The sequence below is a fragment of the Monodon monoceros genome, unplaced genomic scaffold, assembly GCF_005190385.1.
Source record: "Monodon monoceros isolate NGI ecotype Baffin Bay Population unplaced genomic scaffold, NGI_Narwhal_1 Super_Scaffold_13, whole genome shotgun sequence".
Taxonomy (NCBI): Eukaryota; Metazoa; Chordata; class Mammalia; order Artiodactyla; family Monodontidae; genus Monodon; species Monodon monoceros.
In genome coordinates, this window is record NW_021703769.1 from 18,248,724 (window position 1) to 18,273,355 (window position 24,632).

Consider the following 24,632-nt stretch of genomic DNA (forward strand, 5'->3'; position numbering starts at 1 on the left):
CACACACACACACACACACACACACACACACACACACACACACACACCCCTAACTGTGAGTTCATACTGACACCTCCAAATATAATACCAGAATTTTTCATAGTTTTCCTCCTTTCCATATTTGACTGAATCATGTCAAAGGAACTCAGGAGCGGGCTTCCCTGGTGGCGCAGTGGTTGAGAGTCCGCCTGCCGATGCAGGGGACACGGGTTCGTGCCCCGGTCCAGGAAGATCCCACATGCCGTGAAGCGGCTGGGCCCGTGAGCCATGGCTGCTGAGCCTGCGCTCCACAACGGGAGAGGCCACAACAGTGAGAGGCCCGCGTACCACAAAAAAAAAAAACAACAACTCAGGAGCCAACTTGAGGAGTTTTCCATAGGCCATATTTGAATAGCATTAAGAAACAGGGACTTCCCTGGTGGTGCAGTGGTTAAGAATCCACCTGCAATGCAGGAGACATGGGTTTGAGCCCTGGTCTGGGAAGATAGCACATGCCGCGGAGCAACTAAACCCGTGCGCCACAGCTACTGAGCCTGTGCTCTAGAGCCTGAGAGCCACAACTACTGAGCCTGCATGCCACGACTACTGAAGCCTGTGTGCCTAGAGCCCGTGCTCTGCAACAAAGAGAAGCCACCACAATGAGAAGCCTGCACACTGCAATGAAGAGTAGCCCCGCTCGCCACAACTAGAGAAAGCCTGCACACAGCAACTAAGACCCAACGCAGCCATAAATAAATAAATAAATAAATTTTATTTAAAAAAATAAAACAGCAATGCAGTAAAAAGTAGCACAGATATTACTTAAATGCATACTTGCATTGTATTCCTTAAGAAACTAATTATAAAAATCTTCATTAGTCACTTTTGGAGGGTGTTCATTTGGAAACTGATTAAATAAAGAGAAAGAATCAGACATTTAGCTTGTCTCTCCTATATGAACTGTACATCAGGCTAACCAAAAAATTGATGAGGGGAATTGTAACCGCTAATGAAATCATGGCTCTAGGCAATGATCATCAATTCAAAAGAAAGACAACCAGACATCATGTACCTTTTGATGGAAATTTATACACCAACTATGGATTACACTTGCCAAAGGTAAAATCTTAACCTGATCAAGTCTCAAGGTATAACTCCAGTTTAGAGGAAATAAAGGGGATGGAGGAATCCATTCAGTGACACAGCCAAAGTGCAGGCGGCAGAATATAGACTGTGAGAAACTGTAGGACAGATACCTGGTCTCTTCAACAAGTAATTGGCATTTGGAAGAAAAGGAGAGATCAAAGGCAGAGATATATCAACCAGTTACAATGCATGGGCTTTACTGGGATCCTGATCCAAACAATCAAACTTAAAGAAATATTATGAGATGAGCAGGGAAATTAGAACACTAGATAGTTAGTACTTAGTATTAATTTTTTGAAGTATAGTGATGGTAATACATTTTACAAGAGTCCTTATGTTTAGAAATACATATTGGAATATGTGAGGATGAATCAATATGATGCCAAGGGTTTGCTTCATAGTAATCTTGGAGGGTAGAGGCATAGCAGAGATGAAGCAAGAGTTGACCATAAGAGGTCCTTATACTTTTCTCTACTTTCGTCTATGAAAATTTCTGTATTAAAATGAGAAAACTTAAAAAGTGGTGCTGCTTGCTCTGGGTGAGACATTTCCCCAGAGAGCGAGACAGCATCCTGGGAATGAGTGCCTGCACTCAGACCACAGGCTAGGGAGGGTAGGAAGCCAGGTCCTTCTCATCACTTTGTCCCAGCATACAGCAGTCACTCAGTAAATAACGGGCAATGAAATGGGTGCTCTTGAAGGGGTAGCTGGCATTTGGGTGAATTCTATTCCAGAATCAGTCCCATGACTCGTAACTGTGAGAGCCAGCCACTCACCCCACATGGAATATAAGCATTTCCCCGTTCCTTGGGCTGCTTCCGTTCTGTCTGGTGACACGATGTGTGTGACCCTCCTTCCTTCCCAGGCTCAGGCCCGATGTCACCGGATAGGCCAGAGTAAAGCCGTGAAGGTGTATCGCCTCATTACACGGAACTCCTACGAGCGGGAAATGTTTGACAAGGCCAGCCTGAAGCTGGGTCTGGACAAAGCTGTCCTTCAGGACATCAACCGAAAGGGCAGCACGAATGGAGTGAGTATGCCGGTACCTGCTTTCGAACCTAGAGAAGAATTTATCATGCAGCCCAGGGCCTCTCTGAATTCTTCATTCCTACAGCCGTTTTAAGGTTCCCTTTCACTAAATTGAGTCAGGCCGCACATCTTTAATGGGTAATTCCCTGCAGTAGAGGGTAATTCAGGTTCAGGTCTCTGCATTTTATAGATGAGTAAAGGAATCTGTAGGAGCAGTTGGGTGGTAGGATTGCCCAACATGCAGTAACATTTCAGTAAATAGAGTTTTACACATTGCCTGTTGGAAATCAGTAGATCTTAACACTTAACTCTAAATTATCACCATGCTTTTTATCTCATACTACAGACTTCGAGCTCCCTGAAGGTGAGCTATTTTATCTTACCCGGCACCCCTAACAGTACTTGGCACGTTAAAGACATTCAGTGCATGATGATCAATGAAAAAATGAATGAATGAATGATCAGCTTGAAATATGGCAGTTAATACAATCTTCTTTTCCCCCTCTAGAGGGGATAAAAATTGCTGCTAAGATTCTTGAATTGTATTAAAGTCTAGGCAAACAAAGCAGAATATCTCCTTAATCTCTGGCCCTTCTGAGTTGTCTTTAGTCCAGATGTTCTACATCCTCTTAGCTATGCGTATGTTGCTAAGTTTAATACTTCAAGTTACCAGTGCTGGGAGTCATGGAATTCCCTCCTGTGATTGATATAAAGAGAACCAGGTTCTTAATTAGAACCAGGAAAGGGTGTTTTGAACTCCCATTTCCTGTTTTCAACAAGCAGTTGAGAGAAGATAACACTTGGCATGGGATCCTTTCTTTAGTTAAGAAATGACATCATTTCCAATACTGTTGTATTTATTTAATAATGAATAACTCATTATTCTTTAGCTCATTTGGTACATCTGGAGGTTTTTAAAGATACAGACTCAAACTAAAACATAAAATAAACATAAAATATATTCTCTTCAGTGGTGCATAGTTTTAATGGTTTGTGACACTTGATAATAACCAGCATCCTGAGGAATGTTAGGGCCACTGGGTCGTGTGCTGGGTTTTATTCCAGAGCTCCCTGGAGGATTGTCTGCCTGCCCTCCCCATCATTCTCTTGAGTGTCTATCTGGGTTTTCATTTTCTAAATCTTGTGTCTTTAGTCTTCTGACATGTGCAATCAGTGGAGGAACTGGGTACTGAATCGTGAAGGTCAGATTTGAGGCTGTTTTTCTCCTGTGCATTTCCCACTTTGTGAGTAGCCTTTGGTGACCTGTCCAGGTACAGCAGCTTTCAAAAATGGAGGTAGAGGACTTGCTCCGGAAAGGTGCTTATGGTGCCTTAATGGATGAGGAAGACGAAGGCTCCAAGTTCTGTGAAGAAGACATAGACCAGATTCTGCAGAGGAGAACCCACACCATCACCATCCAGTCTGAAGGGAAAGGATCCACTTTTGCCAAGGTATAAGGCCCTCTTCACAGAGTCCACGTGGGGTGGCAGTGGAAAGAAAAGTCTTTATTCTTTGACCCTCATTAGCCCGGCTGCTGTTTGTCTAAATGCAAACCGTTGAAATGGTCTCTGGCTACACAACTGTTCTGTGTGCCACCCTGGAGATGCAGGTTCTTAGAGAGGCTTTGAATAATGGGTCAGAAGCTAGAAAAGAAATCACCACGCTGAATCCTTGGAGCTGATCTTCCGTGGGCAGGATAGACAGTTGGGTTTGCAGTTTGCCTTCTTCACTATTCACGGAGACTGCTCCAAAACCCTCGAATGGTCATCCCGAGTCCCTTGGAGAGCACTCCTTGATCAGGGAGTTGAAATTCCAGTGAACACGTATTTTGTTCGTTTCATGAGACAAGAGATTTTATTCAAGATTCCCAGCTTCTAGTCTAGGTGCCTTTTTCCTCTGCCCGTCAGGTCGCTGGATTTAGAATTCAACTAACCAGACCACTTGTTAGATCACTCTCAGGTTTTCTCGCCATAGGTTCTGTGAGCTTCATGACCTGTGTGATCAAATCACCTGTTTGATGGCTTATGGGGGAAGGGCTTTTTCAGGGACATTTTGTGCTTTAGAGGCATAGCTCATCTCTGTACACCTCATATGGCCCAGCCAGGGCCTTTCCCAGAGTGGAAACTTGGGGATTGGTGAACTGAAAGAAAATCTATATCCAGGGAAGTTTTAAGAATCAGCCGTTTCACGGGCAACTGGACATACGTTGCCATCATCTCCCAGGGGTTGTCCTCCTGCTTCCAAGTTTAAGTTATAAAAAATGATCCTGTAGGTTGAAATTGTAATATCCTCACCCCACCTTTAAAATAAAATTTTAAAACAATAGCTTCAAGATTTTCACTTTCATTTTGGCAGCTCTGTTAGGGGTTTTGATTTTGAATGCGGATGGAGAATATTCTTGAGTCTCTGGTGCATTTGAGATCACACAGGTGTTTTACAATTTGTGTTCAAGTACAGTTTATTGGCTCTTTCTCCTTCACAGGCTAGCTTTGTGGCTTCAGGAAACAGAACGGATATTTCCTTAGATGACCCAAACTTTTGGCAGAAATGGGCTAAAATAGCTGAACTGGACACTGAAGCAAAGAGTGAGAAGGTACAGCACTGAGAATATTTTATTTCATTGAACATTTCACTGGTGTCTTATGGGACCGTAAATTCCTACCAGCTCAAATCATTATTTACTCCTAAGCCTTAGTTCTTAAATAAGGTGCTGTATGTAACCCACTTAAAACATGCCTGGCACATAGAGCTTGAGAAATGTTATCTTTAAAGTGACCTAATGGGGCATACAGTCTGCTGGGTGTCCAGGAGATTCGATAAAAACAATTAGAACTGGAACTGGCCAGACAGGTCAAGATCAGCCCTCTGACCCAAGCCAAAATCCTATCCTTGGCATGTGACCGTTTTCCTCTATTTCAACACTTCCTATGCAAGGAACTTTACCTCCGACGAACATTAGAGGAAAAAAGCATGGTGAAGAAAAGTTTGTTGGGTTCACCTCCATTCTTTTCAGTATCTTGAATTTTCCTATTTCTGAACATGAGAAAGAGAATGGCCTTGGAATAAAACCAGAGTTTGAATACTGGCTCTGCCACTGACTAGCTGTATGTCTTTGGGCAAGGGAACTGACCTCACTGAGAGAGTGAAAAAAGACATGTGAACAAAGGAGGTGGTGACGCCCACTTGGCAGAGTTAGAGATAACATTGTGAAGGTGGCTGCCCAGTCCATGTGAGGCAGCCCATACGTGTTAGTTTCCCCTCCCTGCATCTCTGACCCAGTTACCTTCCTCAGGGATGAGCACACATCACTTTCTGCCTGTCTTCTTGGGTGAGTGTTGAACTCTCATGGACTCACAGACCCAGGAGACTGTCCCTGCTTACATCTAGCTGATTCAGTAACCAGTGTCCAGCCTTAACTATTCTTCCGTAGGATCGCCAGAGGTTGCTTAATCCAACCTCTTTTCTCCTGGTAGGAGGATTCTGCAGTCCCCTTAATAACCTGTTTCTAGTGTTTAACAATGTCACAGTCAGGGAGTTACTCTGTGTGCAGGACAGTGGGCAAGAGGGGGAAGAAAAAGCTCTTGCCCTGAGACAGTATGCAGGAGCTTAGCTGAGCTTTGGGAAGAGGCATGGGGGGAGGGGCGAGAAGCATAAAGTGATGGAGACCAGAGAAGTGATGGTCTTGGCCAAGGGAGCCGCCAGAATGGGTGAGTTTCCTGAGCTAGAGGTTATCTTTTCCATGAAAGACAAAAGGTTAGTGGCACCAGTGGAAGGCCAAACGAAGTGGCAGTAACTTGTGTTCGTCTTCCAAAAGTTGCTGAGCAGATGGAATTCTCTGACTCCTGTCTCCAGAGCACAGGCGGCCTCCGCATGCCAGGCACAACAGCTGGGGTGCACCACTCCCATCCTTCTTGGCAAGAACAGGAGGCCATTCTGGCGCTGGGGGGACTCGCCTGCCCAGGCCCCTGTTAGACTGCAAAACCAGCAGATGGGGGCGGCCGGCACTGGGGGCAGAGGGACACACCAACTTCATCAAGTCCCAGAGTGTCCCCTCTGCTTGTCGTGGACACGGCAGGTGTGCTGGGAAGAGGCTTTCCTGCTGGAGGACGAGATGGGGCTGGTTCTTTCCCAAATGTGTCCTGAGGAACAGCAGCAGGATCTGCATTGTGATGCAGGGAGAGTGAAGGGGACTTTCTCCCCAGCAGTCCTCTCTTGTTTCCAGGAAAGCTTAGTGATTGACCGCCCGCGCGTGAGGAAGCAGACCAAACACTACAACTCTTTTGAGGAGGATGAGCTCATGGAGTTTTCAGAGTTGGACAGTGACTCTGATGAGAGGCCCACGAGGTCCAGGCGCCTCAATGACAAAACCAGACGCTACCTCCGAGCCGAGTGCTTCCGGGTGGAGAAGAACCTGCTCATCTTTGGGTGGGTATTGGCTTCACCTGTTTGTTCTTGTTGTTGTTTTCCCCTTTGGCTCAGTCCCTGAGATTTGGCCAGTGTGTCTCTCCACTCACCTCTGGGGTCTGGGCTGATGGAGGGTCTGTTGGCAGAAGAGGGAGCTGTGCCTTCTGCCCGCGGCCCCCTCAGTCGCTGCGCTCTGCTGCCGTGTTGTGGGCGGGCCGTGATTTTCTCATATGCTTGTCGCGGCAGATCTCTGCCTGGTACTGATTTCCTGCCCCTTTCCCCCAAGGACATATAAGGAATCAGTGTAGCAGATGTTAGAGTTAAGGCATGATTCATGCAGGGCTCTGGCTCTGGTAGAAGTAGAGGGTTTAGCTTCTGGGAGCTCACCATTGCTTTCAAATACTGCAGCTGGAGTCAGTTGGGTTTTTTAATAATTTTTTTTATAGATTTATTTAGTTTTATTTGTTTTTGGCTGCATTGGGTCTTCCTTGCCGTGCGCGGGCTTGTCATTGCGGTGGCTTCTCTTGTTGTGGAGCACGGGCTGTAGGCACACGGACTTCAGCAGTGTGGCACGTGGGCTCAGTAGTTGTGGCTTGCGGGCTCTAGAGCACAGGCTCTGTAGTTGTGGCTCACGCATTTAGTTGCTCCGCAGCACGTGGGATCTTCCTGGACCGGGGATTGAACCCATGTCCCCTGCATTGGCAGGTGGATTCTTAACCACTGTGCCACCAGGGAAGTCCTGGACTCTGTTTTAATTCCAGACTTATTCCTCGCTCCAGATATTTTCATCCCTCCCTTCTTAACATTCTAGTGGCCGTATGAAGCTCTCTGTGTCCAGTGTCCAGGTCACCTCAGTGACATTTGGTGTGCTACAGTATGCGATCCTCGAAGGTCTTTCAGGACAAAGCCCTCAGGGTGATCAGTAAGCCCAGCAGGGGTCGAGAAGCACTTGGCGTCTGTTTGTCCTGCAGTGTTGAAGGCATGCGTGGCCCTTCTGCCCTCTAACACCATTCTGTATTTCCACTCTCAGCTGGGGCCGGTGGAAGGACATTCTGACCCATGGACGATTCAAGTGGCACCTGAGCGAGAAGGACATGGAGATGGTTTGCCGGGCCCTGCTGGCGTACTGTGTCAGGCACTACAAGGGGGACGAGAAGATCAAGAGCTTCATTTGGGAACTGATCACGCCTACCAAAGATGGGCAGGCCCAGACCCTCCAGAACCACTCAGGTGAGGGGTGGCGCGGGCCGTAGCCGAGAAGCGCGAACCCCTGTGGTTCCCTCTCTCCTCCCATGTGGGCCCATGTTGCCGTGCTTTGGGCACATCTCTTCCTCAGGTGTATTTCCAGAAGGCTCCCTGTGGGAAAGGATGCTGGTGTTTTCCATGTCCATTCTCCCTCAGAATCATCCAGTGTTAGCTGTGATGTTTCGTTTAAGTGCAGGTGGGCCCTCTTGAAGTTCCCCACGTGCCAGTCCTGCCCACTAACCTGGGTGTCACAGGGGTTCCTTCTCTGATATGGGGACTCACACAGCGTGCCCTGCCTCAGTTCCACCTCTGTCTGTGCGTTTCGTTGTACTGCTCCTTCCCTGTGCTGAGACACAGCTCACCTTCACGTCTCAGACCGAGCATTCCTTTTCCCCGGCTAGCCTGTGAGGTCCCCACGGGCACAGGTTCTGCTACACCTTTCTTTTTTGGTTTTTTTGTTTTTTTTTTTGCGGTACGCGGGCCTGTCACTGTTGTGGCCTCTCCCGCTGCGGAGCACAGGCTCCAGATGCTCAGGCTCAGCGGCCATGGCTCACGGGCCCAGCCTCTCCGCAGCATGTGGGATCTTCCCGGACCGGGGCACGAACCCGCGTCCCCTGCATCAGCAGGCGGACTCTCAACCACTGCGCCACCAGGGAAGCCCTGCTACACCTTTCTTGATCCTGCAGGACACTCGGTAGATTCTTGCTGCCTGACTGAATGGTCCTGGGGGTTACTAAGTAGGGGACCGGCTGTCTCCTCGCCATCCCTGCCTGGGGGACGGAAGAGTGGGGCCTGTCGTCCAGGGCCACCGTGCGTAGCCCGGCTGCCTCTTTGCCACCCTAGCCCAGCTCTGTTCCGACAGCTGCGTTTAAGCCGTCTCGGCTCATGTTCCGTACCTTTCTGTCTCAGGGTTGTCTGCTCCAGTCCCCAGAGGGAGGAAGGGGAAGAAAACGAAGAACCAGCTGCTGCTCCCAGAGTTAAAGAACGCAGACTGGCTGGCCACCTGCAACCCCGAGGTGGTCTTGCACGATGATGGCTACAAGAAGCACCTCAAACAGCACTGCAACAAGTGAGTGTGCCCCCCTCACCCCTGGTGGCAGCTCCGCTCTGACAGCGCGGCTTCCTGGGACCCCCCACGGGGCTGTGGGAGGCCACTTGATGCCCCTGTACCACCGTGCAAGGTCTGGAAAGGCGGATAGGCTGTGTGCTCGAAACTGGGTCAGGGTTCAGTCGCATTGAAGCCTCTCTACCTCCTTTAATCATCCCTCTTCTCCCCCGGAACCCGGCCTCTCTTACCAGAGCAGTTCGTACAGGATCTTCTGACCTGACTCTCAAAATCCACGGAGGACGCTGGTGATTTCACTGCTCACTCTCCTTTTCCTTTCCCTCCCTCCACCCCTGAGGGCACATCAGGGAGAGCAGAAGACTGGCCTTGGTGGCCACCGCTCTCAGCCATACCCGATTGCCAGGTTGCTTCCTCTTCAGATTTGCTTTGACTTTCATGGCCTCCCGGTGTTTGGTGGTCATTCATTTGAGATAGTATTCTTTATATCCCGAGGCTAAGAGCTGGGGTGGGGCAGGCGGAAATAAAGGAAAAAGTGAGAAAATGAAACTGTTCTTGTGAAGTTTAGTTTGGGGGAGTTAGGGCACCCAGCCACGAAACAATGACAGGTTTGCATGTGGGTACTTGCATCGCTGTACAGTGTATCTGTTAGAAGTAAAAGGACCCTTGGCAACCATCTAGCCCAGCTTCCTAGGCCAGGCAAGACTTACCTCCTCAGCATTCCTGGTAGGCAGTGAGAAGGCCTCAGCTTGCATACCTCTGGTTATAAAGAGTTTATTATCCTGTAAATCAAGATGTTTTGCCAGGTCTTTTCTTCCTCCCTGTAGTATCAACCTAATGGTTCTGTAGTTGTTGGGTTGTGGTTATTTTTCCTTTACTGCTGAAGTCTAACCCTGTCCTTTGATCCCTCCAAATATTTGAAGGTAGGTCTCATGCCCAATACTGTAATAAAAACGACCGCACACAAAGGTACAAGCTCTCTGGGGCAGTAGATCTCAAGCCAAGACTTAAAGGGCACTTGCTGTTGATAGCAGAGCCTGGCTGGGGCACGACCCGACGGCATGTTCACTGACTGGATCAGAGTCACTGTGAGGGAGCAGAAAGGAAGCTGGCAGGGACAAGGGCTCCTTGATGGGAGACCTGGTATGGCAGGCTCACCGAGGAGTCTGTTTTAAGTACTAAGCAACCATATTTCTTGAACAAGTGAGACATGATAAAAAGTGATACTGGGGGAGAAAAATTAATCCGGTAACAACTTGCAAGATGGAGTAGGTGTTTACCTGGAGCTGAATGGCCAACTAGGAGAGTTCTGTCATAATACTAAGTATTGATCGTGATGACCTAGATTAGGGTGCTGACTGTAGAATTGGGGAGAAAGGGTCAAATACGAGAGCTGTGACTAAAGAAGAATCCATCGTGTGTGACGAGGAATACAGAAAGCAGGTAACTCTGTGGCCGTTAGCCTCATAGGCTGGAGAATGGCGGTGCTTGTAGCCATGACAGAATCAGAATCGTTATATTCAGTAAATGTTGAAGAGCAGCGTGAAGGACTCAGGTTTTGCCTTATTAAGTCATAGCAGCAACATTTGGCTCTCCCATCCCCAGCTGGAGAGATTAACATAGAACTTCGCTTGACACCCGCACAGATGATCACAGATGTTGAGCCGAACTAATTGTGACCTTTGAGGAATTCCTTAACATTTCTAACCACCAGCCCCAAGATCTTTCCTGAGTGCGGGCCTTACCCCGAGAATCAAAGAATAATGCAGTAAAGCACTTCTCTGGGTTTGAAGAAGCTGACTGCTGTTTATTCATCTGAATCTGATGGAGAGTATTGTCCTCTTTAGTTCTGGCTCAGCGACCAAGAGATTCAGAGCCGGCAGGGGCCTTGCAGCTCCTCCCACGCAGCGTGGGAATTCTGTGGGCAGTGTCCCAACAGGGACTCCTCCAGCCTCTGCTCGAGCCTTCCTAGTGATGGGAGTTTACCACTTCTCAGCAATACTCATTTAATTACCAGATGATTCTAATTAATTGTCCTTCTGTATATTGAATCTAAAATTCGCTTCCTTGAATCTTCCACCCTTTGATCTTGGGTCCTGGTTCTGTCCTGAGGTGCACCAGAGAACAGGCAGAGTTTCTTTAGCATAACTGGACTGTGAGCTTCTAGAATTGTGGGCTCTGTTAATTAGCAAATTTACTGCCACCCCAATATCAGATGTGGGTCAAGAAAGGCTCTGGGGTCAGGACTGGCTGGATTTGAATCCTGGCCCCGTTACTTACCTGCAGGTGAATTATTTTAAAAATGAGGATAATAGTTCCTACCTCAGCATCGTTATGAAGGTTAAGTGAGCTAATACATGCTGTCAGATAGCGAGGACTCAGAGCATTTGCGTAATTAGTAACACATGTAGTATTTAGGGGCGTGAAGCTGTTATCAAAAGAACTTCAAAAGGCTAAAAAGCAGCTGCTTCGAATCTAAGCTCTAAGAAGTCAGGACAGTGACTATGTGTTCAGAGTGGGTATAGTGACCAGAAGAGACGACCAGGGGGGCCTTCCGGGGAAATGTTCTGCTTCCTGATCTGGATATTGGATGCACATGTGCGTTTGGTATGTGGAAATTCATCGAGCTGTACATTTATGCAAAATGCACTTTCTGGAAGTATATTTCATACCAAGAGAATAGTTTTCTAGAAGAAGAAAGAAATGAAAGAAAAGGGAATACCGCCAGCCAAAAGTTTTAATAGGTTTTGTTTGGCTGAAGTGAAGGGTGTCACAGACCAGCTCCAGCTCTCCTTCCCTGTGAGGTCAGATGCCACCTGGGGTTATCATCTCAGCCCGCGAGGAAGTGGCTGTCTAAGAGGAGTTGTCTGCCTGTCCTCTGAGTTGATTTACTTCGCATTTGCAGTATAGGTGAATACTGCTGGCTTTCAGTTCTGTCCTCCTGTGCTGCAGATACTGCCCGATGGCAGCACCTTGGCCTCTTTTTGGAGATATAGAGACAGCTGTATCTTACATCTTCTGGAAGCCTTCCTCTGATTGAGGTAGATCCAAGCGGGCAGGAATCCTATACCTAAGACAGCCTCTTTCCGGTTCTTGCTAAGGAGGCCGTCAGCTGCTGCCAGCTAGGCAGAAGGATCAGGGACGATTGCCAATTCTTAGAGTTCTCATTCTCTGAGCTTTGAAAAAACATCTCGAAATTGAGTTGATTGACAGCTGAGGTAAGGAATGGTATGGCAGAAAAGTAAGGGTTCTTTCCCATCTAAAAGTTTGAGCTTTTATGTTGCCACCTACAACTTAAGCCCACAGTGGCACTTTCAACCCAGATCTAAGAAACTATGTTTTTTTAGAGGCCTCAACCCCTCGTTATTTAAACACCTTTTGAATAGGTAATACATACACGTGTTAACCAATATTTTTTGTCAAAAGTAAGTTTTCCTCCCACTCCAGCGCCCCTGTTTCCCTCTCCAGAGGCGACCACTGTTAACTGGGTTCTTCCAGAGATGCTCTGTGCAGGGCCCAGCAGTGGGAACGCACAGCCTCCTCTTACCTTCTCTAAAGTAGTATTTACTTTACATGCTGTTTGTGTTCTCCTCGCTCTTTTTTTTTTTTTTTTTTTTGCTGTACGCGGGCCTCTCACTGCTGTGGCCTCTCCCGTTGCGGAGCACAGGCTCCGGACGCGCAGGCTCAGCGGCCATGGCTCACGGGCCCAGCCGCTCCGCGGCATGTGGGATCCTCCCGGACCGGGGCACGAACCCGTGTCCCCTGCATCGGCAGGCAGACTCTCAACCACTGCGCCACCAGGGAAGCCCTCATTCCTCTTTTTAAACAACTTACATGGAGATCAGTTCCACAGAAGTATGTGTAAACGGGCTTCTGATTTAGTAGCTCGCCTTCGCTCTTGCCTGGTGTCGACACAGTGGCAGGTACTCTTGTAACCCTCACTGCAGCATCTCCTCAGATGTGGTGGGCTTCTCTGTGCCTGTCCTTGGCTTTCACTCTGTGTTTTGCATACCTTCAGCTGCCCGCCCCTAACCCCCACGGCCGTCTGCTGTGCTCTGATTCTCTTGTGGCTGGCCTTATTTCACAACTGGACTGTTGTAGGCTCCTCAAGAACAAGGTTAAACTAACGTTTACTTGTGTTACATACTCACGGTACCAGCACGGTGCAGGACACACCAGTTGCCCAACAAATACTTAATTGCCTCATCTCAAACATGCTGGGGCAGTTGCATGAAGCCTGAGTGTGGTCCATGCCGAATCACAGGAGAGAAGACGGGATTGCTCTCTGGCAGTATCGCCATGAAAAAGACTTTAAAATATTCATGTAACGTGTAACTATGTGCAAGGGAAACTTTGAGAACAGCACCATTCAACGTGACCTCACCCGTCACTAAACTAGGAAACTAGTAACGAGCCTCTTGGAAGGCAGCTTTGCCTGAGAGATCATTGTGGCCATGTGGACAGGGTGAGACCTCTTAAGCAGGGGTCCCCAACGCCCAGGCCACGGACTGGTAGTGGTCCAGGCCGCACAGCAGGAGGTGAGCGGCGGGCGAGCAAGGGAAGCTTCATCTGCTACTCCCCATCGCTCGCATTACCGCCTGAGCCATCCCACCCCCCACCCCCCCGGGTCCATGGAAAAATTGTCTTCCACGAAACCGGTCCCTGGTGCCAGGGATCGGTTGGGGACTGGGCTTCCCTGGTGGCGCAGTGGTTAAAAATCTGCCTGCCAATGCAGGGGACGCGGGTTCGATCCCTGGTCCAGGAAGATCCCACATGCCGCAGAGCAACTAAGCCTGTGAGCCACAACTACTGAGCCCGCGTGCCATAACTGCTGAAGCCCACCCGCCTAGAGCCCGTGCTCCGCAACAAGAGAAGCCACCACAATGAGAAGCCCGCACACCACAATGAAGAGTAGCCCCTGCTCGCCACAACTAGAGAAAGCCCGCGCGCAGCAATGAGGACCCAACACAGCCAAAAAATAAATAAATTTTTTTTTTTTTTTTTTTTTAAAGTTGGGGACCTCTGCTGTTAAGGACCAGGTGGGATGCTGTTTCTGCTGCCCTCACCTCCCCTCCCTCACCTCCCACGCCCACAGGATGACCTTAACAGATGACTGATGAGATACATTTTCTTGAGTGAAATGGAGATATCACAATAATTTCTGCCATTAATACCTAGTGTTTTCTTTTCCTAGTCCTTTCTCATATATAACTTCATAGCCCTAACAACCTGGGAGCGCCTGGAATTCCCCCAGGTCAGCTTGGGGATGGCAGTTCACAGGCAGCTTATGGGTTCTAATGTGTTTCATTACTGTGTTCACGTATCATAGGGTACTATTGCGAGTCCGGATGCTGTACTACCTAAAAGCTGAAATACTGGGAGAAGCAGCGGATAAAGCATTTGAAGGAACTCCGGCCAGGTAAAACAGGTCAACCTTAGCTCCCAGTGTTAAAGAATTGCCATAAAGTGCCTGTTGATGGAAATGGACAAACCTGCCTGTGTTTCAAAAGGCCCGTGTTCCCTCCCACCCAGGACCAGTTCTGGTAGAGCAGGCAGGCAGAATGAGGATGATTCAGCCAGGTCATCCACGAGTGAAATAAAGGAGAAAACAGCTGCTTAAAAACACAGCTCTTGGTGAGGTTCTTAGTTGGGTTTTTTTTCTCCCAGTAGTGTTGTAAAATTGCTTTTAAAGCAGTCATTTCTCTACCTTAACTAATCATTGTTCGATAGATATTAGTGACTTTGATATTTGATCCAACAGGTGTAGACTAAAAGCTCTACTTGGAATCCCACTCTTGGCCTTAGTCCTCTTCTACCTTTGAGTGGTTCTCCTTTATTTGCTAGTCGTATTACTAATACTTTGTCACCATTTGATGTGTTGTGCCTTAGTTTTGTAAGCTAGTGTTTCCAAAGCTGTAGAATCCTGTGGGAATATCCCAGGATTTGGGGGAATGAGGCTGCTGAGCCTCCAGCTACTACTTGATTGGACTGTCAGAAGTCACAGTGTATAAGTGGGATCCCCAGACGGCCTCCTTCACCTTCCCCAGATTGGCAGTTTGCTCTGGCCCCCACAACGCTGCTTGTTCCCAGGGGACATAGCAAGTGTTGGTATTTGAACTGTGCTTTGAGATTCCCTGGGGCCCTGGTTTCTTTTACTTTCCACTGGGCAGTGCTAATGACTTTAGTGGTCACAGGAGCACTAAAGAAGGAGAGAGGTGAAAGGCAATGACAGTCCTACCCCTGAGGCATTTTATAATTAGGACCAGTCATCTCATTGACTGTTACTACTTGGTAGTTACTATGGGCATTTCTAGTAAGGATAGGGAGGTTGGGTGTGTTGCTAAAAAGTTGAATTTGTCAGTCATGTATATGCAGCAGAATTCAACTTGCTTATTTATATCCAGTGTTAACCGGGCAGAAGTAATGTATCTGACTTTACTCCTCCCCGTCATGTGCTTTCTTAGATGCGTAGATGGAGGGAAGTTAGTAGAACGTGGAACGAGTAGGTCCATTGCCCCCCCTCCCCCGCCCCCCTTCCCTCCTTCCCTCTGCTTTCCTCAGTCTTAGCTCTCACTGGTCCCGTGCAGGTTAAATGCCTTATTGTGCAGAAAGGGCCATGAGGAATGAATCACAGCTCATCCCCCAAAATTTGTTCAGCCCATGGCACCACGCAGGCAGAGCAGTGGGCCCTGAAGTGGAGCCAGCTAGGGAGCGCTGCCTGGAGAGGTGGGGGCCAGGGAGCCCCATCCCCACAGGGAGAGCTGGGCCTGGCAAGGGGCAGGCAGCCCTGTGTCACAGCAAGAAGAACCTGATGGAAGAAGAAACTTCAGCATTGCAGAGGCACCATCCCAGGCAGCTGGGAGGTGGGAGGGAAGAGCCATCCAGATGGATGTTCTCCCCAAAACCCCAGAGCCTTCAAAAGAGTAAGGACGGTGCTCAGACAAATAAAGCCAATCAGCTAAGGGTCCGTGTGGGCTCTCAGAACATGGACAGAAACTCAGAGAGGGGCTGATCCCTCCATGTCAGCTCCCTGGGGTGAGCTGTGTTCATCCCTTTGGCCAGAAGTTTTACCCAGCAGACGGTTAGCAGACCCTTACCAGGAAGTGCCTCCTACTGTGGCTGCTAGCCTCTGAAAGGCTCTCTTCATACCCCGCGTGTAGCAGTGCAGACTAGCTTGTTCTCCAGTGGTGCTTGGGGTCTCCAAAGGTTGAATCCAGATGATTTGGGCACTTTGCAGCATTTGATCCTGTATGAATTCAGACACCTGAATGCATGTATCATGTATGAAGTCAGAAGGGGTGTTCTGCCTTCACATAACCAACGTATTGCTGGCTTTTGCCATGGCTGTCAGCCGAAGAGGCACATTAGAGCCACCTGACACGGGTAGAGCCCTCAGGCTGGCTGACTGTGCGTTCTCCACGAGGTGCTTTCAGATTCTGCGTCATTCAGTCTGAGTGGAGCCTGAACACCAAGGACATCTGCTGATGTAGCTCCCTCTGTAAACCAGGGGCAGAGCCCTGGTTAAGATATCTTGGCCCCCAGCTATCTGAATCCTCTCATTTGTTGTTACTTCAGCTTCTAAGCATGCAGCGCGGGATGTGGCTTAGTATGAGGGTTCAGGCCGGGAGCTCTTGTGTTGTTTTCTGTCTGTGTTGACGGCACTCTGAGTCCACGCCCTTCCTTCCACAGGGAGCTGGACGTGCCTCTGCCCGACATCGACTGCGTGGAGATCCCAGTGGATTGGTGGGATGCCGAGGCCGACAAGTCACTTCTGATTGGCGTGTTCAAACATGGTGAGTATTTCAGTGAACGTTTTCTCTTTCCTGAAAAATTCCACAGGCCTGTTGCATGTCTCTCTTAGAAAGTAGAGCCTCACCTCTGTCCTCTCAGAAATTTGGCCAGATGAATGTGTGAGTCATGAAAATATAGCAAATATAAGTATCAGTGAGGCACTTTGAAAGGGTGGCCACAAGGGCTTTGTTCAGTGTGTATCTTCCTCACTAGCCTCACCGCACCATTGTACGTGGGATTGTTCACTCTTACAGTCCCAGCCTCCTGCCTAGTGCCTGTCACGTGGTAGGCCCCAGGGTTTCTTGAGTAAAGCAGTAAATGGGGAAATGTTAGGTTTTAGCATGTCACATGTATGCAGACTCCTAAGGTCGCTCTAGCTAATCTACATATTCCTAGTATGTATTTTTTGCCCTATTGGTATAAAAATTCAAGAATAGTAGATGGCCCAGACATCTTTCTTTTTTTAATGTGGTAACCTAGAGACTAAAGGGGACTGAGATAGGTTTTTGAATAGCTTGGAAAAACAAATAAATGTCCTGTTTCTTCATTTCTGGCCTTGTTCTAACTACCTGCCCTTGCTTTCAGCCAACTGTTAAAATGAATAATGAAAGTCCGCTGTAGTGTGCCTAATACACACCTTCCCTGCCAGGTGAATTAGCCAAAATTTTGAACTGGAGAGCAGGGGTTAAAGTGGGAAGAGTTAGGTGTACTTGGCTTTCACTGCCAGCTCTGCCAGTGACTAAATGTGTGACCGTGGGCAAGTCATAAACTTCTCTGACCTAGTTCCTCACCTGTACACTGGGGAGAGTATCAAGACAACCTACCTGGAGAGCTGTTTGAAGATTAAATGAGACAGTATATGTGGGCGGCCTAGAACAGTGCTTAGTGCATAACCGGTGCTTGGTGCTGTCCACTGTCACTTATTCCTCTGCCTTCGGAAGGCTAACTCTCTTTCTAACACATGCCCTGTGAGTAGAATTCTTCAACATTTGCAGGCCAACCTGCAATATTTACGTAACAACCACGCGTGTACCTATTTTAATGAAGAATCCCTTCAAAACGTAGATTCTGGTGTTACAAATGCAGGCTTTGGGAGGGTCTGGTGCTGTTGAGAGCCCTTTATCAAACCACTGGGGTAAGGGAGTCAGAATCAAGATGGCAGCGTAGGAACGTCCTGAGCTCACGTCCTCCCACGGGCACGTGGAAGTTACACCTGCTTACAGAGTAGCTGTCTCTGAGAATGACCTGAGGACTAGCAGAAAAGACGTTCCCCAAATGGAGGCGTAAAGAAGGAGCCACAACAAGATTCGTAGGAGAGGCGGAGGTGCAGTCTAGCCTGGGACCCACACCCCCGGGTTGGTGACCCACAAGCATCAGAGGACAACAAAGAACGAGTGTGGACGGGGATGTGGAGAAAAGGAACCTTTGAGTACTTTTGACAGGATTGTAAATTTGTGCAGCCACTCTGGAAAACAGTATGGAGGTTCCTCAAAAAATTAAAAATGGAATTACCATCCGGTCCAGCAACTCCACTTCTGTATACTTACCCAAAGAAAACAAATACAGTAATCCAAAAAGATATGTTCATTGCATCATTATTTACAGTAGGCAAGATATGGAAGCAGCCTAAGTGTCCATCAATGGATGAATGGATAAAGAAGATGTGGTGTATATATACAGTGAAATATTATTTGAGCATAAAAAAGAATGAAATCTCACCATATGCAACAACATGGATGGACCTAGAGAGTAATGTGCCAAGTAAAATAAGTCAGGCAGAGAAAGCCAAATGCTACATGACCTCACTTTATATGTGGAAACTAAAAATCAAAACAAATGAACAAACAAAACAGGTGCTTATAGATATGGAGAGCAACATGGTGGTTGCCAGAAGGGAGGGAAGTGGGTTGGTGGGCAAAATAGGTAAAGGGGATTAAGAGGTACAAACTTCTATTTATAAAGTAAGTCACAAAGAATATGGTCAGCGATCCTGTGTCAGCTGTAGGGGGGATAGATAGTTACTGGACTGACTGTGACGGTCATTTCATAATGTATTCAGATGTCCAGTTACTCTGCTGTACACCTGAAACTAACATAATATTGTACATCAGCTATAGTTCAATGAAAAATCTTCAAATCACTGAGGTTAGGCTAAAGCAGTGCTGTCCACTAGAACTGCTACTGGTGACGGAAGTGTCCCGTTTCTGCGCCGTCCTCTACGGATGCCGCTCGCCGCGTGTGGCTGTTGAGCACTTGAAATGTCACTAATGCAACTGAGCAGCTGCATTTTTAATTTTATGTGATTTTAATTAGTTCAAATTTAATTAGCCATGTGTGGCTCCTCTGCTGGAGAGTGCAGGGCTAGAACTCAGCTCTGAAATGAGAAGAGGAACCATGTGACCTCTCCATGAAGCACAACGAACCAGTCTCTTATCAGAAATGGTAGAGTCAGTCTGATGATATCTAAGGTTACTTCCAAATCTAAAATTCTTCTGCTCAGTGAAGCAGCTCGCAGGGTTGCAAGTTAATAATCCCTAAGTGTTTCCTGAGCACGCCTGTGAGACTTGAAGATGGTGCATCAGCCACTCCGTTCAGGTTCTCCCAGTTGAGTGAGCTCTGGTATTCAGGGTCAGAGCTGGGGGGCAGGTGCCGGGGAGGTGATGCATGCAGTGCCTGAAGTACCTGGTGTAATGTGATGAGCTTAGCAGACACGCTGTAAACATGGGGAAGACTTAGCCTCTGTACCCAGTGCTGGGGGACCGGTGTTAAGCCACACATGCAGACTGGCTCACTCTTGGATGGGACCAGACCCGTGTAGTTGGACAGTGACATTGGAGTCAAACCTAGGCTGGGTTGGACCAATGCCGATGCTTGGCTCCGTGGGCCCATCCTCCTTGGTGTCTTGCGTAGTCCAGATCAGATCCTGCTCCTGGCGGGGGGCTGCTCAGCACCCAGCAGACATTCTGTGCGCCTAGGCTTAGACCTGTCCTCACCTGGGTAACACACCTCATCACCCCACGAAACAGCCCTCTCCACAGGATAACCAAACCCACACAACGTGTCTTACCAGGTGACAAACTCCCAGATACCCAGCAGCCGATGGAGATGTGATATTTTCAGAGAGCCAAGCTGTCTGGCGTTTACTTTTCAGGGTTCTATCAGGAGCTCTCTCTGCCTTGCCTCCATGCCCTGGAGACATAGTATGAGCTGTAGAGCTGCAGCCATTTTCTTTGTTAAGAAATACACAGCTGTTCATCGTGCAAGGTTTTGTGGATCTTCTACTCCATCCCAGACATAGCCTGCTACGACCCTGCTTAGATCGGAAGACCAAAGCCCCGGTTCCATCTCCGAGCTGACCACCGTGGAAGAACTGGCTGGAGCTTCCGCTTACAGCAAGAAGGACCCTGCAGCAAATCTGTGCTGAATGATGCTGTTGACCGCTCTTGATCACATTAAGAAATGGCGGCCGCCCCTCTCGGGCAGCCTGGATTTATGAAATACTCATCAAGCTATGGATTTTAGTATTTCTGTTCATATTCTTATAGAGGAACTTCTAGACTAAGTGGAGAGAGGCAAGCAGCCTACGCCACCTGTTGCTCTATTTATGTCTTTATGTTGCTATTACAGCTCCTACTACTGTCTGTTCAGGACAGTTGTTGGGGTTTTCTAGGGAACTGGGTCAATCACTCTTCCTCGCCTCCAGCTTCATAGCTGGTTGAGAAATAGAAATGCCGAATTTGTCTAGACTTCAGGCCTGCACATGACAAGAAGAAGTCTGCAGGGCAGAGACTCACCCAGGTAGTAGGCACCTGGAGGGACCGGCCTGCTTCAGGCCCTGTCCAGCACAGCATGCGTGAGGGCAGGACCCTCATGGACAGTTAACCTCCCTCCATGATAAAGGGTCAGAGGAGGAAGGTTTCACCATCTCAGCTATGAGATAAAGCATCCCTCTTTTCCTGGGGAGGGGGCAGGTAGAGACGATGGCAGGCACGTCCTCAAGACAGCAGGAGCATGGTGGGCATTTCTGTTGTGATGTGAGCTGAGGCAGACCATGGGGAGAGGGTGAGAATGGTTCTTCCTACAGCGATTATTGGAAGAGAGTCTGGGCCAAACTGACACATCCAGTCAGCGGTTTGTTGAGTGTATACAGTGCCAGGCCCAGTGCTAGGTACTGAATGTATAATGATGAGTAAAAACAGATACAGATTCTGTCGCTGGGGAGCCCGCAGTCTCATGAGAGAGGCTGACAGTAATCAAACAATTGCCCTAAGGAATAAGTGAATAAAGAAGAACACAAGGCACCAGTTTCTCCTGCCATATGCCTCGTGCAGGCAGCACCTGTCATGGAGATGGCAGAAATGTCACTTTGAATTAAAAGATAAAGCACCTGCAGCTCCTCAGATAAAAAGTACCAGGTGCTGCCTACACATGAGGGCTAGAACAGCATCAACAGTGATACCAGAACAAAAACCAATATAGAAGGGAAATACCCAACAGAGTAAAATCAAGTCTGTTACTAGCAGCCAAGCCGGTACTCATTTTAGGTACAGCACCTTACGTCACCTGTGATGGGGTCTCTCTGTACATACTACAGAGTTAGAAATTGACTTAGTTAGGGGCAACATGGAAAGGGTTTTGATGATCATGAAGGAGTTTTCCCCCCAAATAGTTCAATATGACAATAGCTGTGACCAAATATTCCTGTCTCATTATAGGATTACATTAGATTCGATAAAATAACAAATTGTCGTGCATGGCATCATCAAATTAAAAGGGATATTTTTTCATCATTTTGCCTTCTGTCTGAGGTCTCTGTTCTGGATCAGAAATCCTCCATCTGTTTTTGACTCTGGGGATATGGTGAGAGGCAGTTCCAAAGCCCTGGCCAGTAGATTAGGATTTCATACTGAGTTCGTGAATCTAGAGGGAACGGGTCTGTTTTAATCCAGTCGACAATCACAGTAGTCCTCTTTATATTTCATCCTTTGCATCCATTACTTTGCTCAGCTTCCCTTTCTAACACATGGGATAAAATTGGACCATAAGAAAACTAGGCCTGTTCATGAGATGACAAGATAATAGGGTGTCCAGAGTTGGGGGGTTGGTGAGGGGAAGACATTGCAAAACCAGCTTGCCTGATTCCCTTGCTGTCCAAAAGACGCAAACAAGTGGGAATTGTATGTGTATCTTGTGTGTCTTCACGGACACAGAATATTTACATGAGCTTTCATTTTGGGGCAAGCACTACTTCCTCAAAGGTGTCCACTTCAGCGCAAGGATCTTCCCCTGACAGGAAATCTTACAGGATCCGGTCATTTTTAAATCAGTATTTTTTTTGTTTGTTTTATTTAATAAGGGAAACAAAATGACTGACTAGGGCGCAAGGCAGATCTTGTGAGTTCTGACATGACCTCGTTGTTCCTCATTACCCCTGATCAGGTTACGAGAGGTACAATGCCATGAGAGCAGACCCAGCACTTTGCTTCCTGGAGAAGGTTGGGATGCCAGACGAGAAGTCCCTTTCTGCAGAGCAGGGTGTTACAGATGGAACCTCAGACATTCCCGAAAGGTGAGACGCTTCACGGGCCAACCACAGTGTGACCTGTCGCGCCACGAATCTCTGACCGCATACATCCAGCACTCTATAATAGTCTCTTCCTCACGGTCTGACATCTCCCTTAAACCTGAACTGCCTTCCAGAATTGCTGCTTTGGTTACATCCTACGATGCCTCAGGCTTTTCCCTTGAATCCCAAACACTTTGAACCAAATACCAGTTGCTGTCCTTCCTGAGTTCCCCAAGCTGCCCACCATCCTGCCTACTCCTTAATCAGGCTCGTCTGGTCAGAGGATTCTCAAGGAAGAATTCAGACCTCTCATAATTTCTCATACTTGGCAGAAAGTTAAGAAGCGGTACAGCAAGTTCAGGCTTCCTGACCTTGAAGTGCCTCAGATGAAATTCCAGTGTTATTTAAAGATTTCATGGTCCATGAGTAAGGTGGACTTAGGAGCCACTGCTTGATGGCCATGGCATTCAGGTCTTGTCACTGGGTTGTGCGCAAAAAAGTATGGAAGCATCCCCTTTGTCGAGTTTTAATTACTTTGGGCATAACTCCAAAATGTGTAAATTCATAGGAAAGCTAAATAGCGAAAAGCTGTGGTTTTCATATATGTATATATTTGGAAAACATCGCATATATCTCTTAGCTTGTGTTTGGTAAGCTTTTGGCCTGATCTTCCCCCCCAAAAGTAGCATTTCCTGGGGCCACGGGCAAGCCTGGACATGAGGGTGCACAATGCCAGGCCCCCTAACCATGTGCTAAGACTGAGAAAAGGATGAAATGCATTTTCCATCTGTCCTTAGCTCCTGGTGAACGCCCTAGCTATCGTAACGTTCTCTGCCCCGAGGATAATAAAGATGCGTTCAGAGAGATACTAACAAATGCCCGAAGGACCAGTGGTGTTAATGTTGGGCACACGGGGTCAGGGAAAACACCACCTGGGGGAGGTACCCGAATGTGGCTTACAGCTGGTATCTTTGGGGGTGGCTGTTCTTTCTGTGGTTAAGCAATGAGGGTAGGAGGCTCCTTCTGCCCCCAGGGCCTGAAGAACAGAGAGAAGAATATTTGAGACAGGAATCCTTCCAAGTTGATTTTACCAGGGATAGTGAAAAACAGGTAGGCATCAGCAGTAGTTAAGCTCACAAGGGAGAAGATGTTAGGCAGCTAATCTAGGGACGAGCAGCTGATGGTCCGGAGGGCAGTGTCCTTTCTCAGCAGGCACAGCAGAGCTCCCTTTCAAGGAAGTGACGGCCGCTAAATGTGAGGAGCGATTCTGCATCCATGGCATCCTACTGTGGGATCTGGGGGTCAGCACATCAGGACTCTTAGTTTGCATGGCTGTCTCATTTGAGTGGAAGTCATTGCTCGTAGAAGTTGTAACACTGGACAAACCAAGATTTTGTGGCCTGTGGGGAAAGGGATCTACTAATACTCTCTTTGGTCAGTGATTCTGGGGGATTTTCATGCAAGCATCCTAGTTGCAAAATAGCTTCTCGATGGTGTGTGATGCTTTTTATTTTGTTTTTAATTTTATTTAGAGGCAACACAGATAAAGAAGACAGTACGGAAGATAAAGTAGATGGCCTCCAGAAACAAATGGTGAGTCAAATGTGTTGTGTTTGTAATCCACACTGTCTTTAATATCAAGAGAGAAATCCCCATCTTGTTATATTGGTCTTTGGGAACTTGATTGCATTGCTGCAGTTGCATTGCATTTTCCCCAACAGTTCATTGTAAAAATTGTCAACTCACAGACTGCGTTGCCCTTTTATTCTAATGAAACTTTTGCTTTTGAGGTGACTGTAGATTTTAGATGGAATTGTAAGATACAATACAGGGTGATCCCGTGTACCTTTTATCCAGTTTCCCACCGGGGGACATCTTGCAAAGCTATGATACAATATCACAGGCAGGATGCTGACATTGACAGAATCAAGATATAGGACATTTCCACCACCACAGAGATCCATCATGTTGCCCTTTTATAGCCACATCTGCATCCCTCCTACCTTCACCTCCTTTTTAATCCCTAGCAACCACTAACCTATTCTCCACTTTTGTAGTTCTGTCATGTTAAGAATATTATATAAATGGAGTCATACAGTATGTAACCTTTGGGGCTTGGCTTTTGTCACTCAACATAATGCCCTGTAGATTGATCCAGATTGTTGTGTGTAATGATAATTCATTCCTTTTTATCACCGAGTAGTATTTCTCCCTTCATCCATTGAAAACATCTGGGTTGTTTCCAGTTTTTCACTATTGCCAGTACCTCTGTAAACATCTGCATACAGATTTTGTGTGAACTTACATTTCCGTTTCTCTGGGGTAAATGTCCAAGAATATAACTGCTGAGTCATGCAGGGGTAAATGTCCAAGAATATAACTGCTGAGTCACGCAGGGGCAAATGTCCA

General features: G+C 47.6%; 1 protein-coding gene across 4 annotated transcripts in view; it reads left to right on the forward strand.

Annotated features, from left to right (window-relative positions):
- CHD6 (chromodomain helicase DNA binding protein 6) overlaps positions 1 to 24,632 on the forward strand; it is a 211,721-nt gene that overhangs the window by 153,942 nt on the left and 33,147 nt on the right. For all 4 annotated transcript variants that reach the window (XM_029221761.1, XM_029221758.1, XM_029221759.1 and 1 more), the window contains 10 exons: positions 1,991 to 2,155; positions 3,426 to 3,605; positions 4,637 to 4,747; positions 6,377 to 6,579; positions 7,589 to 7,788; positions 8,713 to 8,872; positions 14,196 to 14,285; positions 16,556 to 16,659; positions 22,097 to 22,226; positions 23,756 to 23,816. In XM_029221761.1, coding sequence (XP_029077594.1) covers positions 1,991 to 2,155; positions 3,426 to 3,605; positions 4,637 to 4,747; positions 6,377 to 6,579; positions 7,589 to 7,788; positions 8,713 to 8,872; positions 14,196 to 14,285; positions 16,556 to 16,659; positions 22,097 to 22,226; positions 23,756 to 23,816 — 1,404 coding nt within the window. The remainder of the gene's footprint in view (positions 1 to 1,990; positions 2,156 to 3,425; positions 3,606 to 4,636; positions 4,748 to 6,376; positions 6,580 to 7,588; positions 7,789 to 8,712; positions 8,873 to 14,195; positions 14,286 to 16,555; positions 16,660 to 22,096; positions 22,227 to 23,755; positions 23,817 to 24,632) is intronic.